Raw genomic sequence first — 20937 nt, forward strand, 5'->3', positions numbered from 1 at the left:
GTGGTAAGCACCGTGACCGCGTCGGACTTGTCCCATACGTTGCCAGGGAGGGACAACAAAATGCCCCTTCTCAGGGACTCGCCACACGCTGCTGGCAGGTTGACAGGTAATGGGAATTAAATTTATATAAACTACTAAAATGATTCAGAATACTGACAAGGCAATTTTAAAATCAGCATAGCATAGGCTATTGGAACCAGACACCAGCTAAAAATCACATACAGTAGCCAGATATAATAGGACCCAAAGATCTGGGGGTGGGCATGGCTATGTATTTTTTCAACCTTTTTGCATAATACTATGATATTATGATAAATGATAATATACGGTTAAAAAAGGTATCTCATGGAGTCTGGTCTAAAAGTGGATTCACAATATAATGATAGCGGTGGTGTAGTAATAATAATAGGACATTTGCAAAATTTTTAGTTTTACAGAAAGTATTTGCTTTTATGCAAATTTTGTCTGTGGGATATAATACCTGACCTGATTATTGTCCCTTACCCCTGACTCGGAATTTCTCATCTGTGTCATATATCAGGATTTTCATCCATTAACATATATGTCTATGAAATATTTTAATACCATATAGCATAACCTTTGCTTTGAAGTAGACAACGTGTCTTCCATAAGATTACAAGATTATAGTGTAAGATAATGAAATGTTGCCTCAGGAACTAGATAAAGATGTAACGTCTCCTGTGTGTCCCCAATAATTGCTATGATGATTGTGTGCTGATACATATGTCAGAGTGCTGGCCCTTTCCTTTCTATGTTTGGATATATTTCCCTGAAAAACACATAATTATCTCTAATAAGACAGCAAGATGTGCACATCACACTCTAAGATCACTTTAATAACCATTAAAACTGCTTTTGCCTGCTGTTAACTTCATTATAAAAATTAGCCAGACCCCCGGCAGGAATATGTGCCCAGTGTTTTCATATCATCTTCTCACCTCTGCATTTATAAAGTGTATGACATTCTTGCTTCTTACTTCATTAATACCCAATTTCTATTAATACTGATGGTTATTTAACACATCCTCAAAGAGTCCATAAATTAATTTGGATGTGAAGCCTCAGTGTTCTCCTGCATTCTGCTCATTAAATCAATGCCATGAGCTTAAATATTCAGCATTAATAGGAATTATACATGAGCTAAATGAGGAGCTCTTTCATTGCTAAGTGACACCATGTCATCTATGATTACAGGAGGAGGTGTGGAAAAGATAAAAGTGGCAAATTTTGCTCCTGAGTTTACTACTAGGAGTAGATGGAGCGATTTTATTTTTTTAAATTTTTAAATTTTTTTTTAGTTTGCTAAATGTCAGGGGAGGTGAGAGAGAGAGTACCGTAAATACATGATGCCATTTCATTGTGTACATTGTGGGTATACACATTGGCTTAAAGGGATCCTGTTGTCACAAAAGACATTTTTCAATGATGACAGGTTCCAAAAGTCCATTAAATCATTATTCCAAAGGTGATTTTGTCTTATTTAGGAACAATAACACTTTGCGGACAAGGGCTCGCAACTCCTCATAGCTTCGCGCTGAAGATATCTGGGTAGAAGGATCAAGGAGGCTACTGGTGCGTTGAGGAGCAGCGCCGTGTAGCCTCAGCTCCGGCTAATCCACGCGCTAGTAGCCTCCTTGGTAAATTAACATATTATCACAATTAAAGATTAAAAAAAGATAAAGGGGACTAAAGGATTAGCCCTTAAAAGGGCTATCCTTACATACATTAGAGGCACCTACCACCGGATCTACCTTAATAGGTAGATCTGTGGCGGTAGGTTTCCTTTAAACTACCAATGGGTGTTAATTTTAACTTATTAACTTCACACTAAACGTGGCCACTATATTTCATGTGTTTATGTAAAAATTTGTCAAAAAGAATGGCGGACAGGGATAGATTTTTTTTTACCGCAAACCATATTTTCTACTTGTCTTGGTGACAGAAGTGACACTTATTTCTCTAGAATATAGCCTTGAAGTGTTACAGACGTTGCAGTGTATCACTGATCACATATGAATCAATAATGAAGCAATTAAAAGTATGCTAATATATGTAAAGTGTAAAACTGCCACAAAGATAGTCAAGCTCTTTATCCTGTTTTTTTTAAGGTGCTCTCAGACAGTCGTGTGCTGACCGGGCCGGAATCAAGGCGTGGCACACAGCCAGGAGTAGGAGAAAGGATGAGCAGACGGGTCGTCTGGCTCAATTGTGGTGCAACTGCACCACACCGTCACTACCGCCGTAGACCTCAATGGTGGCTGTGATAGGGCTGTAAACATGCTCACAACACACTACTTTGGTAGCGACTTTGGGCGCAATTTTCCGTTACGGGGTTAAACGCATTTTATTTATTAACACCTCGCGCCGCTGATTAACACCCATGATCGGTGCTAGCAATATGCAGCAAAGACTTACCGGCTATGGAGAGGGCTCAGCCCGTGAGCCATTTCCATGCACCTGCACCCGGCATGTGACGTAGTACTACGTCACATGTCGGTAAGGGGTTAAGAGAGATAATTTATTAGCTTGCAAATTTATGCAGTGAAAAATGAAATGAAAAAATTAGATTTAATGCATTGAGAATGAAATGTTTATCAGTTGACTCATTTTAGTATATTCAACGCACTTGCTCACTTGAATCATGTTAAGTGTGAAGAATAACAGGGAATTAACATGAAACATTTGTTGCAGAAAAATGTGTGACTGAAAATTTGTTTGTTGTCCTAGCTTTCATTTTTGTAAATTTATATAAAATTATTATAGATTATTAAAAAAGAAACTAAGTTCCTCATTCCAGATGTTCATTTTTGCCTTTTGCCTTCAGGCAGTTTAAATGTGGAATTAAAGTAGTTTTCTTTTTGGTTTGATAATTTGGCTTTTTCTCATGATAACCATTAGGTTTGTTTTGCCAACTTAATTTCCTGCTGGGACCACCAATGATCTTTGGAATGGAACTCCTGTGATCTGGACAACAGGAAACCAGTTCTCACTACTTTGCATGCAACCTGTGTCTCCATTCTATTCTATGGGAGTGAGCAGGATAGCCAAGCACTGTGCTCATCTATCTCCATCACTTAGAAAGTCATTGAATGGAGCAGCATGGTGCATGATTATCCTGGAACTCCATCAACTAGTGAGAACGGGATCCCCTTATTATAGATTGCAGGGGGTCCCATTCTCATGACTCGTGGTGCTCCAAGAAGTTGGAACCACATTGTTCACCTCGTAAACTTCTAAACTTGGGAAAACCCCTGTATGTTGCTAATTACCAATTTTAAAAAACAGCCGACTCTAGAACACCAAAGTTATTTTCCTTATCTCCTCTACTCCTCCTCTACTCTAAAGAACAATTATCTCCCTAAAGGTCAAATGTATTAATGTATGAACAGCGTGAGAAGGGTCTATAAGGCCTGTTACGCACAAACAGTGCAGCCTGTGTATAAGAACATATGGCCACACCATAGCAGCCGTGCTGGAACTGTTATGGTTTATATAATTCAGGCGTGGCTGTTTGGCTGGCAGAGAGTACATCCCTGTATTATAATTCTATATACTGTAGGGACTCCCGTCCACTGTCCTGTGTGCAGCCGTGGGATTGTGCTACCAAATAGAAAAAATACAAAGACTGCACAAGAACATGTGTCACAGGACTAACATACAGGAAGTTCCTATGGTCTCTTTATCCCTTTAACAAGAGAGCACAATGGATGAAAGGAGAACTAGTACTAATAAAAGATGTTTCTGTAGATTTTAATTCCAACTATCCATGCCATTTAAGAAGACCTTTAAGTTATTCACTGCCAATGAATCTCTCATGTTGAATTCATTGATTGTGAGTGGGCTACATTTTTCTTATCTGCTTGGGGCAACAATCTTTTTCTTACCCGACCTAGATATCAGGAAGATATCACAGGACCCACATCTTTTTCCAAGTTGTTGAGCCCTGGCGTTGATTTGCTAGATTGGATAAGCGCTTTGATATGTTAGGATCTTGTAGGGATAACTATGACCCTTATTGCAGTCATGACATCTCGGGCAGAAGATTATGTGCCTGAGATGTCCTTATTTAATCTCTCATAATCTTAATCTGTTGTAGTAATTTTTTGCTGGAATGTTTGTTTTCTTTAACATCAGCTTTCTGAACAAAAGTAAAAAATGGACAAATAACTCCAAGTTGCTAGGCAACATATTCCCAGGAATGATTTGTTGATGCCACACTTCTAATTGCAAGGTGAAATAGAGACCCGAAGGATAATTATATGTATTCGATGTCTGAGTCTTGTTTATAGCAATTGCATAAAGTGAGCATACAGTACATAAGGAGGATGATACAAGTTGCAACAAGTTAGGGAAATAGGGCAATGTTTTTGGAAGCATGACAACACTTTACATTCTGAAACAGTGTCAGTGTAAAATGTTTTAGCTACACTTTCCTTGGGAGGTGCCTAAGGTAAGCAATAAGCAAATCTCATATTTCCAAATTGCGAAATGGTTAAACCCATATTAACCATATCAGTTAGAAGCTTTAAAGGCCACCTGTCAGGTAAAACAGAAGACTATTTGAAGATACTAATGAAATAATCTCCCTAGACCTTTTCTAATTAACTGAATTTTAAAACACTAGCTTTAGTGTAACATGCCTAAATGCTGTGCCAGAATGTGGTAGTCCGATCGAGGGAACTGTCTCCTCGGCGGTCCAGGATATTCATGAGAGCGGACTGCTAAGTGCCACAGTGTAGCACAGCATTTAGGTATGCTACACTAAAGCAAGTGTTTTGAAATTCATATCTTTAGAAGAGAAAAAGGCAGAGTATTTCATTAGTATGTTCAAATAGTCCTATTTTGTACCTGATAGGTTCTCTTTAAGTAGTATAATGGTTAGACTATGTGTGCAATTATGATAAGTGTGGATATAAGAGAAATTCCTTAAAAACCTTTTAAATTGCTCTGTATATAATTACCTAGTTACATGTATAACACCATCTAATATATAAAGCCGAGTGTATGTGTGTGTGTGTGTGTATGTATGTATGTATGTATGTATGTCCGCTAAAGGAATCTGTACCATCACGTTTACAATCACCAAATTTTGCACAGTCGCTCCCTGCCATTCAGGGAACGTCATAGAACAGGTTTTGAGCTGAAATTTTAACTCAGCGCTTTCCAAAATACACTTAATAGCCACCATGTGCCAGAGCCATTGTCTACTGCTATGGCAGTTGGAAGCTGAGCCGTGATTGGTTGCTGTTCTGCCACAGGTCATTAATATGAGCTCTGATTGGTTACTATAGGCAATAAGCTGAAGGCAGCTTATCTGTTAGGTAACATAGATAGGTATACAGGATACAGACAGGGGAGATTTATCAGAAATGTCTGAGGATTGTTCCAGTTACCCATAGAAACCAATCGGAAATCAGCTGTAATTATATAAACAGCTGTGCAAAAATAGCTGTGCCTGGAGCAGTTCTGCTCTCAGGCACTTCTGATAAATCTCTCCATAGATAAAGTTTGAGACTGTCACTGTCAGATAGAGAGACGGTCACCAAAAGAGACTTTCAGAGACAGTCACTGTAAGAGTGTCAGAGACGGTCACGGAAAGAGACAGAGAGACACAGAGAGTCAGAGGGAGAGACATTCAGAGAGAGATAGATACTTATAAAATATTTTTTGTTAACCCATTCTATTTTGTTATAGCTAAGAGCAGTTATTTCCTATTTCCTATCACGGGCAGCGCCAGGATCTACAGCTAATAATAACATAAATCTGCTTTTCTATTAATAATAGCCAAGTATACTGATATTATACTACATAATTTATGTCCGTCACCCTTAACATTGCTTACGTTACTCTCATCGAATGTCTGGTCAGTTAAAATTTTTCTTCAGTATATCACTTTATTATATAACATTTTTTTTAAATTTTTCCGTGTGTATTATAACATCTAAAGCTAAGTTTGCATTATTGTCATGTTTTTTCGTTTACCTTCTTTACAAAAACATGGTAAATAAACGGTAATACAACTTAACATAATGGATGACAGTGTCCGTTAACAGTACTAACACTTTACTTTCAAGACATCGATCTATAGCTTCTATAGCTGTATATTTATCTATCTGTCTATTTATCTATCTAAAATGAGAAAAGCAGGCAGCACTCTGGATTTGAAATTGGAAATATGGGTGGATTTTATTTCATGTCCCAAGCCAGAACCTGCGGAGGCGCTGAACCCCTCCTTTTGAGGAGTATCTACACTGTGCGGACTTGTGTTTCATTTATCTATCCCTAAAATCTGTCTTATCTATCTATTCATCATAGATGTCATCTTTAAATATCTCATTTTTACCTACCTATCGATCTCACTTTTCTATCTATCTACCTATTGATATCTTTTTATCTGCCTATCTTTCTCTCTATACCTCACAGTTATCTATGATCTATCCATCATCTATTTTTATATCTATGTATTAACTATTCCTAAAAAATTGCATTCAATTCAATGTGATTTATAAAGGATCCGTTCAGTTTCTTACTTTTTTAAGCGGAAATGGAAATCTGAACGGTAGTGTGAACTGAGCCTAACACCCCTATTGTGCCTTTGAATTATAATTAATAATTTATAATAAATTATAAATAATTATAAATCAATAAATGGTTCTTTTCACAACTCTTCACCTTGCAGTCTTGTGGTACCCAGCCTTATCAGTGAAAAAAAAACATGTCATCAGTTTTTTTTGCGGACCCATAGACTTCTATTGCCTTCCATGATCTGTATCCATGAACAAAAATAGGACAGGTTTAAATTTTATTTTTCACTGACAATGGATCAGTGGAAAACAACTGAAATGGGAACACATATTTGAAAACAATGGCACAGTAAGGCATACATGAAAACCACTGAACCACAGAGGTGAAATACAGCACCAGTCTGAAAGAGCCCCAACTAATCTAGATAAGCCAGGGCTGCAGTAGAGTGAATCAGCTGCAATAATGGATCAGCTACATCCAAGAATTTAATAGGCAAGAGTGGATGAAATGGAGAAAGAGGTTCTGTGGTTTCTAAAACTAAAGCAGTAAATAAATAATAAAGAGATGGTGCCTGCTGCATTATGTTCTTCATTTAAATTTAGAAAGTTCCCAAACAGTAAGCAGTAGGAATCTATACTCCCTTTGTTGTGGCTTATTAAATGTAAATAAATTGGTCTTTATAACTCTGGATCCAAAAGATCTTTTGTCCTGAGGGGCTCAAGGTTCTGCCTCTTTTCCTTAAACAAGGGCACAGGAAGCTTAAATAAGAGCAGATCCTGCCAGAGGGGGGGCACACCAGTATGTAAGTGGGTTTGGTTTACAATCCTTCATTCCGGTGGTAGATATCCTTTAATTTAAAAAAAAACAGCATGTGTCTCACAACATGTACATTTCTGTAGGTAGGCATACAGTGGGATACATCACTTATAGGTTCCTATTGTAAATAAATATAGGCAATGCATTTTTACAACTGTGTCCGGAAGAGGGTAGTCTTGTATGTATGTATGCATGTAGCATTCAAAAGGTAGCAGCCTGTCATGTGACAAATTGAACGTTCAATGTGTATGCCAGTTAGTAGGAGTGTATACATTAGATACATTTAGCATAAATACACTTTCCCAGTGCATACTCAGAACACAAGACTAAGGTGAGACATGAACAGGCATTATAGATACGGATGTCCCAGCCACAAACTCGAGCAGGACCTGCTCTCTAATTTGCGGCCTGAGAATTTGGCTCATACAGATGGCAATGGAAAACATTAGTGCAACTTTTCTAACTTGAACCAGTCATAATACATGGATTTTAGCAATTTGACATATGATTGTCCTGAGATGCTCCTTACAACTTTAAAAAGCTAAGAACAGTCATAAACAATTAGCAGCAGAGTTTCGTTACCAGAAAACAACCCATAAACATAAGTCAGGTTCATTTAATCTTAAAATTATTTGTATGTTAAAACATTTAACTTGACTGCAATCAAAACATGAACGGGATGAGAATAATTTCTAAAGCTCATAGCCTTAAGGTATTTTATGGATGAAACAAAGTCTTTCTCTTGTCCTGGAATCGGTTGGCTGTCATTTTCTGCAGCTCTATAGTCACAATAACAATGCTCATTTTTGTTTACAGCAAACTGATCTGCATTCTGATCTAGACTAATCACAATCATACTAAAGGGGCCCATAATCTTGGGTGAAAAATCGAGAACATTATTATATAAAAACTTCAGAGATTTTCAGATTAGATACAATATCAGAACTGATGGAATCATGATTTGTGCTGCAAGGCATGAAAATGCGGTAATTTCTGCCACACATCATGTAATTTATGACTTTTTGGCCCTTTTCTCAGCAAAACGGGCCAGGGCAGGTATACCAGAATTTACTATAATCTGAACGAAAATACTGACAGAGATTACAGTTAATATGTTTGCCAGGCCAGATTAGCCATAGATACCTATTCCAGGGCACGTTAGAAGTAAGCTAAAGACCTTAGTAATAATTGCATGTCGCAAGCTTCCAACTGCACAATGGACAACCCTAATAAATTGCCGCCAATGTCTTTCAAAATGTGGCCACGAGGACAATAAGTGGAGTGCACCAGATGTTGTGTAAGGCAGCCAGTGCAGGCAGCTGGTTTTAGGAAATCAAAGCGAACCATGTATTTCCCCTGAAGCCCTTTTGTAGGGGAAATTAGATATTACTTAGAAGCCATTCTGATGTATAGATATTTAAGAAATACAATAATGGCTGGAGTCCACCAGAATGAAAGCAAAAAGCACCTCAAATATATAGGGGCACATTTACTTACCTGGTCCCTGTGCAATCCCTGATCCAGACTGCCTGACGAAGATGAACTCTGCCGCGATTCATGAAGATCGTGCATCCGATATCCTGCATGTGTTGCTTTCCCGATCAGGTCCCCCGATCAGGTCCCCCGGAGTTCACCTTCTTCTTCCCGGTGTATGTAAGTGCATGGCTTGCAACACTATTTTTTAGTGAATTCCCGCGGTTTGTCCGAATACATCAGATCGTTCAACAGCCCGCCCCCCTTATTTGTGTCGCATGAAAGCTGGCGCTATAGCGCCAAAATCCGATTGCATGCGCCAAAAACCCCTTTTAAATTTCTGCCCCAGCGGTGCAAAACGGAAATTGTAGGGATGTCCGACGAAAGTGCGGACTGTGGGGCCCTTAGTAAATGAGCCCCATAATGTCCATATTATAAACCAAAAAAAGCAGTTATGGTATTTCATGCTAAACGAGGGGACAGCGCCATTTGGGCCACACATCATTTAACCACAACAGGTGGCTGCAAAAAATATTTCTGGGATTGGAACATATGATTGTATGCCATAATCCATTAATCCGATTGAGGGTGGCATATTACTTTCTACTAACAATTTGAAATGGAACTTAGAAAGGACAGTGTGCCCTATCATGGTGTTAACTCCTACTGGTCCACAGCCTGGCTTGGGTGAGGTGGGTACAATTCACAGCTAGTGACTAGAGCATAATTCACACTGCCAGACAAGTGTATGACAGGAACAGTCAGTGTTTTTTCAACCTATTAACCGAGGAAGACATAGTCACAGACGTAACACAATCAATGTAATGTTTTCTCATAGTTCATTCTTGAAAATGAGTGTGCAAGGATAGCAATTGATGTCCAAGATCTTGTGTGGCAAATTTTTAGACAGGGCCGGCTCCAGGTTTCAGTAGGCCCCTGGGCGACAGTGCCTAAGTGGGCCCCTTTGCAGTGCCAGCATTAAAAATTCAAAAACTAAAATGGTCTCCTATTGCCTGAAATATTCCCCATTTTATCATCCCAAACAGTCATGTCATGGTCAGGGCAATTTTGAGGTAATTTAACCAACAGGGCGAACCTAACAATGTGTGCCCCTCCACTCTGCCAAGTAATAAAACTGAAACTGCAACTCGGCTGCTGCAGAACCTCATAATACACACCTCAACTGCAGCAAAACCTCATAATACACACCTCAACACTGCAGAACCTCATAATACACACCTCAGCTTCTGCGGAATCTCATAATACACATCACTGCTGCTGCAGAACCTCATAATACACACCTCAGCTTTAGCAGAACCTCATAATACACACCTGAGCTGCTGCAGAACCTCATAATACACACCTGAGCTGCTGTGTAACCTCATACTACACATCACTGACACAGAACCCTCTCTGCTTCTCATGTATATTTGGATGATTCATATCATTCACACATCCACACATGTAGCAAGACATATATACAGGCAGAGAGCTACAGATACATGCAGACAGCTACAGATATACATGCAGACAGCTACGGATATACATGCAGACAGCTACGGATATACATGTAGACAGCTACGGATATACATGTAGACAGCTACAGATATACATGCAGACAGCTACGGATATACATGCAGACAGCTACGGATATACATGCAGACAGCTACGGATATACATGCAGACAGCTACGGATATACATGCAGACAGCTACGGATATACATGCAGACAGCTACGGATATACATGCAGACAGCTACAGATATACATGCAGACAGCTACAGATATACATGCAGACAGCTACAGATATACATGCAGACAGCTACAGATATACATGCAGACAGGTACAGAAAAGCATGGAGGCACACACACACTGACAGACAGATACATGCAGACACACATGCAAGCAAACACATCATCACACATACAATACACTCACTGTATGGATCAGTCATACACATCCATACATGTCACATACCATGGGGTGTCTGCAGCAGCCCTGGGATCACATAGAGGAGTCTTCAGGCTTCTCCTCCTCCTCCTCCTCTTCGTCCCGACCTCTGAGCTGACAGATTTCTACTTTACTGCAGCTCCGTGTGAAGAGGAGATGGGGGGAGGAGGAGGGGGGATTAACCTGCAATGTGCTGCATCACACAGGTAGCTCTGTAGTCTCTACCTGTGCTGTGCCTTGTCCCAGATGGGAGGAACGGTGCAGGACACAGCTTGTCCTCACAGGAAGTGAAGAGTGAACATGTGCACAGCGTGTGTGGGCCCCCGGCAGCTCTCTGGGCCCCGGCACTTGCCCAGGTATGCCAGGTGCTGGAGCCGGGCCTGTTTTTAGAGAACATCTCATTCTGACTGATAGCAGTAGAAGTTTAGAGAAGTCTATTCAGATTGATCCATGATGCAGCGTCCTACTAGAAAGTTATTTAACTTGTAGCTTGTACTTTACACATGAATTGGCAAAAGCTCAATATGAGTCAAGGTTATAGTAAATCTTTTGTCTATTCATGCTAATGTATTGCACAATTAGAAGATAACAAACAGTGTATTTATCTAGGCAGTTTTTGCATAATTGAAAATAAATGAAGGTCATGTTATCCAGTAATGTGTATGTGTGTTTGTGTGGAGGTTTTGACATGGTCATTGACATCACTGTCTTAGGGGCATCTAACACTTTAATAATATACTGGTGTAGTATTTAGAGGCTAGCCAGTATTGTTAAATATGTATATTATTCTTACAATCATGTCAACATATGATTTCATTGACTCATAATGGAAAATTGAAGGGAGAGCATATCCAGTAGTCTATTGGTTTCCTACCTTGCTTGTTTGATTTCATTTTCTTTATTATGTTACCTTTATATAATAAAGTACCGTATTTTTCGGCCTATAAGGCACCAAAAATCCTTTAATTTTCTCAGAAATCAAAGGTGCGCCTTATGGACCAGTGCGCCTTATATATGAACTTATACAGAAGATGTAGTGTACATTTACCAGTGTTTAATAGCTCCATCCCCAGAAATTTCCTGCACCTTCCCACACAGTATACAGGGTCCCTAGCTCCTGAAGTGCCCTGGCACCACAACTAACATTGTGCCCCTCCTGCCCTCCCCTAGAGACCGAAGCTGCCATAGTGCCGACCACGAGACAATCATCATCAGTAAACAATCCTCCATACTTGACAACCCTGTAACAGGGGAAAGAGAAGGAGCCACAGGGAACCCCACAGGAATAACACCCTGCCTGAGGAGGGAAGGAGAAGGGGCAGAGGGAGACCGCTTAACCCCTGCTGCATCACCCTGCATTAACCCCCAGCAGCCATACCTCTGAGATCGGAGCTCTCTGACACGCTGAAGACTAGTTTCCTGGGAAGTGTAGCTGGCTTGAACTGTGCACAGGTCTGCCACCTGCTAGTTACTGCATTTGATCCTGCGCCTTATACTCCAGTGCGCCTTATATATGAACCTAGATGTCTTAGCAGGCATTTATTAGAGGTGCGTCTTATAGTCCGGTGCGCATTATAGGCCGAAAAATATGGTACTTCAAGGTGTATGCTATTTTATTGTATTTCCTCATTTTAACAGGCCAGGTAGATATGATGTTAAAGTATCCGCAGAACTATGGTGATAAACTGCTTCACCATTACACTCTTAGTAGTCTATAACTTTACCATGACCATCACACAAGCACAATGTTTTTGTATACAGAGAATATATTGAATACAATTCTTGTCCCTGTAGGGGAGCTAGCTTTAAAAACTCAGTGAGGACAGTGTAGGTATCACGTACAGAAATAGAGTGTACACTCTGGGGTTAAAAAGTAAGTATATACAGAACTATAATTCATTTGTGCACATAGACCATTAAGTTGCAATATGATTGAGAAGATTAACATTCAGTGGAAGTACTTAGTCTGCACAGTCAGAATGCATTACTATGTGAAGAGTATGAGTCAGGTTGTGTTACATCAGACCTTCAATAATAAAACATATCCTTTAATACCATTTTATAGGATATGATGTTAAATCTAATAGTACCAGGGTATCACAGCATAAAGTACTGCATAAAGAGCATTTAATAAAAAGTAACCAAACTTAGCAGATACAACATTAAGAACTTTTCCTGATAAACCTGAATCCCCAAAATGGTATATTGTTAGTTTAGTATAGAATAATACAAGAACTGCTATGTCACAGCGCTGTACATAACTATGAGAAGAGATTCTCCCCACCCCATACTACTAACCTCGCTCATGATGGGTTGTTCAGTGTAGTCCTAGGCATCTTAATTAACAGAGTTTTGATTGATTTCTGTTTAGATCCTCGGAGCACATGTTTAGCAGGGCAGTATTCCTCGCAAACTCTTGTTCCATGGACAATATACTACTAGCTCAGTATTGAAAAATATTGAGACTTTGAATACAGTGGGATTTAATTTCTGCCTTCCAAACCTGCTAGACCAGTCCTCCACACAAGCCGCCTTTCATTAGGAAGAGCATGGGGACTTAAATTACAGTGGGATGTTTAGTAGCGGTTTCCCACCAATTCTTTCTGCTATTAGTCTGTGGGACAAAGAGTATTGTGTTTTATAGATCTAAAGTCTATGCTGACATTTAGCGGTGCATTTCATACTAGAGCTTTACTATCTTTTGATCGAGCCCAACATAGAATTAGAGGTGGATAATAGGTCTTGTGTCTAGTGATTTGCAATACATAGATTCTGGCTCAAAACGAATAGCTGATGCTAATTTTCCTATTATTAGAATGTCCTTTTACCGGATCAATTTGGATGAAAATCAGGGTCTATGTATTTTGTAGGGTAAATTTTAGGATACTGAGAAATGCAGCTGATCCAATTGTACTAGATTTTTATTAATAGACTGTTGATCATCATGTTGGCTTCATGGTGCAGTTGACTGGCATCTTTACGAACATGTCGGGGCGTGTAGGTGTAATACTAAATTTTTGTTTTTTGACTGCCACTACCACTGTGAAGCGGCTTCTACTTATAACTAGCCGCATTCATAGGTCTTGTTGGGAACTTGTTGTGTGCTTGTTGTCCTATTGTGGCTTAGTAAAGAAAACCCCAGAGCCATAAGCAAAGGGGGACATGACTTTGGTATGGGGGGACCTACAACTCCTGCATTTTTATGTAGTTGTAGTTAATAGGGGTGGGTCTGCTTTAAGGGGACAAAGTATGTGGTGTGTAGTGCAGGCTTATTAGCGGACAGATTAAGTAATGTCAAGTGTGGTAAGGTGAGAGGGGAGGGGCACAGCAGTAGATGTCACTTCCTGTCCTATATCTTGCTTCCTCTTTCTCTCACCAGAAGACCAGAAAGAAACATGTCTCTCCCTCCCGCCCTTTTCCATTACTACTCTACAATTGTTTAATTATTTTACATATAATTATGTAAACTTTATTGTACATTATTTGTTAGATCCTGACATTGTGTATGTTGTATCATGCAATATTGTTTTAACTGCATTATGATGAGAGAAAGTTGGCATTATTGTTCTAAGCGCAGAGGAAGGGGGCTTCCCTACAGGTTTCCTTCTTGGGGGGGGGGGGGGGGCATGACTCTTTGTGAGTCAGAGGTTGAACAGATTTTATGGTTGCCTGGATATTATTGAGGTATATGTTCATGGCTTTGATTAAACGAAATATATGAATTGTGACATATATTTATATAAAAAAGGCAATTTTATGGAATAAAGTATAGCAGGTTTTGCTATCTGTTACAGCTTTGACTTGGCGGTGGAGGTGTCGAGTGGAAGTTTCAGATGCACTCTTTTTACTAATAGAGGATGTTAAACTTCAGGGTGGTAAATAGGCTGAGCTTAGGAAGTGGCCAGCCTGAAGGATGTCTTAATGGTAATATCATCCAGGGGTGCACGGTGATGAAGCACAGAAGTGTGCTGGCTCTGCTACAATGGCGAGCCAGAGCATGTAGCCCCTTTATTGCTGTCTGGCCGGGTGATGAATGTCAGGCAGCTGTGGATCTCACAGTTTAGTCCCCTAGCATTTCACCTGACTCCTCCTCTAAGTATTTTAGTCCTGTGATTTAAATAAAAGAAAAATTAAAAAAAAAAACATAAAAGAAAGTGTTTTGTGTATTTATTCAAGACACATTGCTTCCTCTGGTTTGTAGTGGAGGTCCATCCCATATCCCAAATTCATATGACAGTGTTGTTATTGTATTTTATGGCTATTTATCTTGTAGAAGCCAGATAATTTTTACGTCTTTTATATTTTTATTGTGTAATGTTAACTCTGAGATGTAGGGAACAAGAAATTTCCCAAAAGTGATAAAGTATTATTATTATAAGAGCATAATATTGCAGAATAGGGCACATATTGAACAATCGTAAAACATATGCATATTGCACCAATATTACGGCTGGAAGGTCTGTGACTCCAATAAGAAAAATACATCATATATCCCTAGGATGTTGTTAGTTTAGATCCTATGAGGTTTGTATTGCCTTTCTCTGCACTGTGCTGCTTTAAAGCCCAAACCCTACTGCTATAAGTAGGGGATGTATCAGGATTTTGACTGGATAATTACAGCAGTCACTCGGAGCAGAGGGGAGGGGCTGTTTAACAGCTCATTGCTAAGCAGAAAGCTTTTCAGGGCCACTTGTACACTTGCAGTAGCTGCAGACCTAGATTAAAAGTTCACGTTCACAGTCCTGCTGCTACTGGACACAAAAATATATATGCCTATAGCTAGCACTGTCTGCAGTTAATTTTGGTGAAAACTGATTCCCCTTTAAGAATGCCTAATGCAGAGGACTGGGCATGTCACTGCAGGAACTACTATGACGACATCTAAATACCTAAACATGTTTTGTTGTGAGTAATGATTCAAACAAATATTTTACCTTTCTATATCCCAAAATACCCAACAACATATTCTAATATTTTTTTTAATTACCTTCATTAAATACATTATCCAGAATCTTGGCATAAAAATATGTCCTTGGGGTAGCATGCGCATTCATTGCATTTGATGTTAACAATGATTATCTGTCTTTCCTCTTACCTGCTCTAATTCACAGCTATAGATAGAAAGAGCCAAGGGCAAAAGCAACAAATGACTGGCACTTTTACAGATAAGTGTTATTTGTAATTAATTTCTAAAACAATGGAGTGAAATGTTTTCTTGTGTTTTTCAGTGAACAATCAAATTCTGAATGATATTGTATACATTCCGGATTGATTGGCAACCTCTCCTATTATGTTATATTGTACAATAGTGAAAAGCATGTTTAATTGAGGCTTTACAGGGACTGACTTCATTTATGGAGAGGGTTACAAAAATAAAGGGAGTTCCACTCCACTACAATTTGTACACTGGACTATTTCTACAACAGGCATTTTATGTGGTATACTTAAAGTAATTTTTGGCCATTAAAAATATGGATCTCAAATGTTCCTTTCAGTATCTAAATGCAAAAGAACTAATAATAATAATAACAATAACATCACCCACCTAAATAATGGTAACAAGGATTTAAAAGTAGTTATTTTTGCCATGTTCTGGCTTAATGATAATAATAATTCCTTTTATTCATATAACGCACTCAGATTACACAGTGCTGCACAAAGCTTGCCAAATCAGTCCCTGTCTCCATGGGGCTCACAATCTAATCAACCTACCAGTATGTTTTGGAGTGTGGGAGGAAACCGGAGGACCCGGAGGAAACCCACGCAAACATGGAAAGAACATACAAACTCTTTTCAGATGTTGACGTGGATAAGTCTTAATAAATCTGTCCAACAGACAGCGCAGGACTGCCCCCCAGAGAAACAGAGGACCCTTCGGCGGGCATAGTCTCTAAGCCAATACTGGACCCGAGAAGTATAGAGTGGGCCCAAGGGACCCCAGTCCAACACTGCAAATACATTTTGGTCATGCTCTCTTTTGGTAAGTCGCTTCCACTCTTACAATTCCTGAACATGGCACTGGAAATTTCTGCCCTATCAGATACTTTTTGCATAGGCAAAATTTGTAGGGCTCAGTAGTGCTGAAATCTATGAAATATGCCTGGTTAAAGTAGTATTTGAAGAGCTGATGAATAAATGTATAGATGTGCATTTGAGTAATAATGCATAATAAATAGAGATGAGCGAACACTAAAATGCTCGGGTACTCGTTATTCGAGACGAACTTTTCCCGATGCTCGAGTGCTCGTCTCGAATAACGAACCCCATTGAAGTCAATGGGAGACTCGAGCATTTTTCAAGGGGACCAAGGCTCTGCACAGGGAAGCTTGGCCAAACACCTGGGAACCTCAGAAAAGGATGGAAACACCACGGAAATGGACAGGAAACAGCAGGGGCAGCATGCATGGATGCCTCTGAGGCTGCTTAATCGCACCATTATGCCGAAATTATGGGCAACAGCATGGCCATGACAGAGTGATAGAATGAAGCTAGATAGCATGTAAAACATCCAATAATTGACCCTGACACTATAGGGGACGGCATGCAGAGGCAGAGGCAGCGGCAGCAGGCTAGAGAGTGGCATGGCGACATACCCTAATTGGACTCAGGCTTCAAACCAATGGGTGTCAGAGAGGAACCAAAGGAGGTGAGCAAGAAGCGCTCAAATAATATCGGTACATGATAAAAGTTTGCCAGTATATTTTGTGGATTACACAGCAGGGTGGCGACAAAGTTAACATGGAAGCCATGAAAACAACCCAAAATTCTGCCTGACACAGCTCGTTTGATAAGGGGACCATGTATGCTTACAGTTCATCCCAGTCGCTGCACTGGCTGCCAGTCTCCTTTTGAATACAGTTTAAAATAATAATAACCCTCATCCATAAAGCTCTGTATAATGCTGCACCCCCCTACCTCTCCTCTCTTATCTCAGTCTATCGCCCAACCCGTGCTCTTAGATCCGCCAGTGATCTTAGATTAACCTCTACCCTAGTGCGGACCTCCCACTCGCGTCTCCAAGACTTCTCTAGAGCTGCACCAATTCTATGGAATGCTCTGCCCTGGACTATCAGACTAATACCTAACCTCCAAAGTTTCAAACGTGCTCTTAAAACCCATTTCTTTAGGCAAGCCTATAACACTCATTAACTGCATGAAGTTTTAACTCTTCTACTAACCCGTCCTGTGTCGTCCTCCCATCTGTTATCCAGCAACCAACAGGCACCAGACTTCTCTGCAGTCCCATTCACCCTGGACCTGGTATATAAGATGACGGCTGAGTGGTTCAAGCGACAGCAATTCCATTTATTATATTTTTTTCTATTCCCTAAGAAGAATGGCTTGACCATTAAATATTCTTTTACCTCGTGTTACCCCATCATCTTCATAAACCGTAAGCTCTGGCGAGCAGGGACCTCACTCCTGTTGTTCCATACAAATGTTGTGCTCTGTTACATTACATTTGTATTTGTTTCCTATGATTTGTAAAGCGCTACAGAATATGATGACGCTATATAAATAAAGATTATTATTATTATTATTATGGAGGCAGTGAACTAGTAGTAGATTAAAGGTGCTGCAACTATGTTAGTTGGATCTTGGGATGGAGCTGGCGCTCTGCAGCCAGGCGAGCTTTTGCCAATCCAAGCCCCTGTCTCTAGGCTACTCCCCAAACAGCACTTCTAAGAACCTTTTGTATAAGATCAAGTGTAGTAGCGTTCTTATAAGTTTAGGATATGGCGGGTGAGGGGAATGTAAACAGATGCGCAAGAAGCGCTGAAATAATATCCCTAAATGGTAAAAGTTTGCAAGTATATTTTGTGGATTACACAGCAGGGTGGCGACAAAGTTAACAACTTTGATGTGGAATGCCCTGTAATAGCTCTTGGGCGGTGTGCCTTTTATCGCCTAGGCTCAGCAGTTTCAGCACCGCCTGCTGTCGCTTAGCGACGGCACTGCTGCTGTGCCTAGAGCTACCGACTGATGGCGCCATGCCCACGGATGGTAATTCGGAGGAGGAGGAGGTGGAGGAGGGGTGGGAGGAGGTATAGTAGGCCTTTGAGACCTGGACCGAGGTAGGCCCCGCAATTCTCTGCGTCGGCAGTATATGACCAGCCCCAGGGTCAGACTCGGTCCCAGCCTGCACCAAGTTAAGTGTAGTAGCGTTCTTATAAGTTTGGGATATGGCGGGTGAGGGGAATGTAAACAGATGCGCAAGAAGCGCATGATGCGCATGGAGCTGGCGCTCCGCTGCCAGGCGAGCTTTCGCCAATTCAAGCCCCTGTCTCTAGGCTACTCCCCAAACAGCACTTCTAAGAACCTTTTGTATAAGATCAAGTGTAGTAGCGTTCTTATAAGTTTAGGATATGCCGGGTGAGGGGAATGTAAACAGATGCGCAAGAAGCGCATGATGCGCATGGAGCTGGCGCTCCGCTGCCAGGCGAGCTTTCGCCAATTCAAGCCCCTGTCTCTAGGCTACTCCCCAAACAGCACTTCTAAGAACCTTTTGTATAAGATCAAGTGTAGTAGCGTTCTTATAAGTTTAGGATATGCCGGGTGAGGGGAATGTAAACAGATGCGCAAGAAGCGCTGAAATAATATCCCTAAATGGTAAAAGTTTGCCAGTATATTTTGTGGATAACACAGCAGGGTGGCGACAAAGTTAACAACTTTGATGTGGAATCCATGAAAACAACCCAAATTTCTGCCTGACACACCTCGTTTGATAAAGGGACGATGTATGGAGGCAGCTATATGGACGACTTTTGGAGGTAGCAATGGAGACAACGTGTGGAGGCTGCTATGGAGACAATTTAATTTGGATAGTGCCTGTATGTGGCAGTCCCAAACATTTTTCAAACCAGAGGAGCAGGTAGGTGGCCCTCCAGTAAAATGGAATAGATTGAGTGCCTGTATGTGGCAGTCCCAAAAATGTTTCAAACCAGAGGAGCAGGTAGGTGGCCCTGCAGTAAAATGGAATAGATTGAGTGCCTGTATGTGGCAGTCCCAAAAATTTTTCAAACCAGAGGAGCAGGTAGGTGGCCCTCCAGTAAAATGGAATAGATTGAGTGCCTGTATGTGGCAGTCACAAAAATGTTTCAAACCAGAGGAGCAGGTAGGTGGCCCTGCAGTAAAATGGAATAGATTGAGTGCCTGTATGTGGCACTCACAAAAATTGTTTCAAACAGAGGACCGGGTAGGTGGCCCTCCAGAAAAATTAAATGCATGAAGTACTATAGCAAGAGCCAGTGGGCCCTGTCAAAAAATAGCCATTTTCCTCTGCTTTACTGTACAAAGAGGAGGAGAAGGAGGAAAATGAGGAGGAGGAGTGGATCAATTATTCAGGTTGAGCTTCCTTCACCTGGTGGAGATTGGAAATTCTGAGAAATCCAGCCTTTATTCATTTTAATAAGCGTCAGCCTGTCAGCGCTGTCAGTCGACAGGCGTGTACGCTTATCGGTGATGATGCCACCAGCTGCACTGAAAACCCGCTCGGACAAGACGCTAGCGGCAGGGCAGGCAAGAACCTCCAAGGCGTACAGCGCCAGTTCGTGCCACATGTCCAGCTTTGAAACCCAGTAGTTGTAGGGAGCTGTGTGATCATTTAGGACGATGGTATGGTCAGCTACGTACTCCCTCACCATCTTTCTGTAAAGATCAGCCCTACTCTGCCGAGACTGGGGACAGGTGACAGTGTCTTGCTGGGGTGACATAAAGCTGGCAAAAGCCTTGTAAAGCGTACCCTTGCCAGTGCTGGACAAGCTGCCTGCTCGCCTACTCTCCCTCGCTACTTGTCCCGCAGAACTACGCACTCTGCCGCTAGCGCTGTCAGAAGGGAAATACTGTTTCAGCTTGTGCACCAGGGCCTGCTGGTATTCATGCATTCTCACACTCCTTTCCTCTGCAGGGATGAGAGTGGAAAGATTTTGCTTGTACCGTGGGTCCAGGAGAGTGAACACCCAGTAATCGGTGCTGGAATAAATTCTTTGAACGCGAGGGTCACGGGATAGGCAGCCTAGCATGAAATCTGCCATATGCGCCAGAGTACCAACGCGTAAGAATTCACTCCCCTCACTGGCCTGACTGTCCATTTCCTCCTCCTCCAACTCCTCCAACTCCTCTTCTTCTGCCCATACACGCTGAACAGTAAAGG

General features: G+C 40.9%; 1 protein-coding gene across 6 annotated transcripts in view; it reads right to left on the reverse strand.

The window, feature by feature from the left end:
* The window catches only part of SASH1 (SAM and SH3 domain containing 1), a 568005-nt gene that overhangs the window by 152255 nt on the left and 394813 nt on the right, over positions 1 to 20937 (reverse strand). The window contains exon 1 of one of the 6 annotated variants that reach the window (XM_072141335.1): positions 13083 to 13202. The exons of the other annotated variants lie outside the window; for them this stretch is intronic. Within the exon in view, the coding sequence (XP_071997436.1) occupies positions 13083 to 13091 (9 nt within the window). The 5' untranslated portion in view covers positions 13092 to 13202. Of the gene's footprint in view, positions 1 to 13082; positions 13203 to 20937 lie in introns of those variants that run through there. 6 annotated transcript variants of the gene reach the window in all.

This window comes from Engystomops pustulosus, chromosome 3 (assembly GCF_040894005.1).
Source record: "Engystomops pustulosus chromosome 3, aEngPut4.maternal, whole genome shotgun sequence".
Classification (NCBI taxonomy): domain Eukaryota; kingdom Metazoa; phylum Chordata; class Amphibia; order Anura; family Leptodactylidae; genus Engystomops; species Engystomops pustulosus.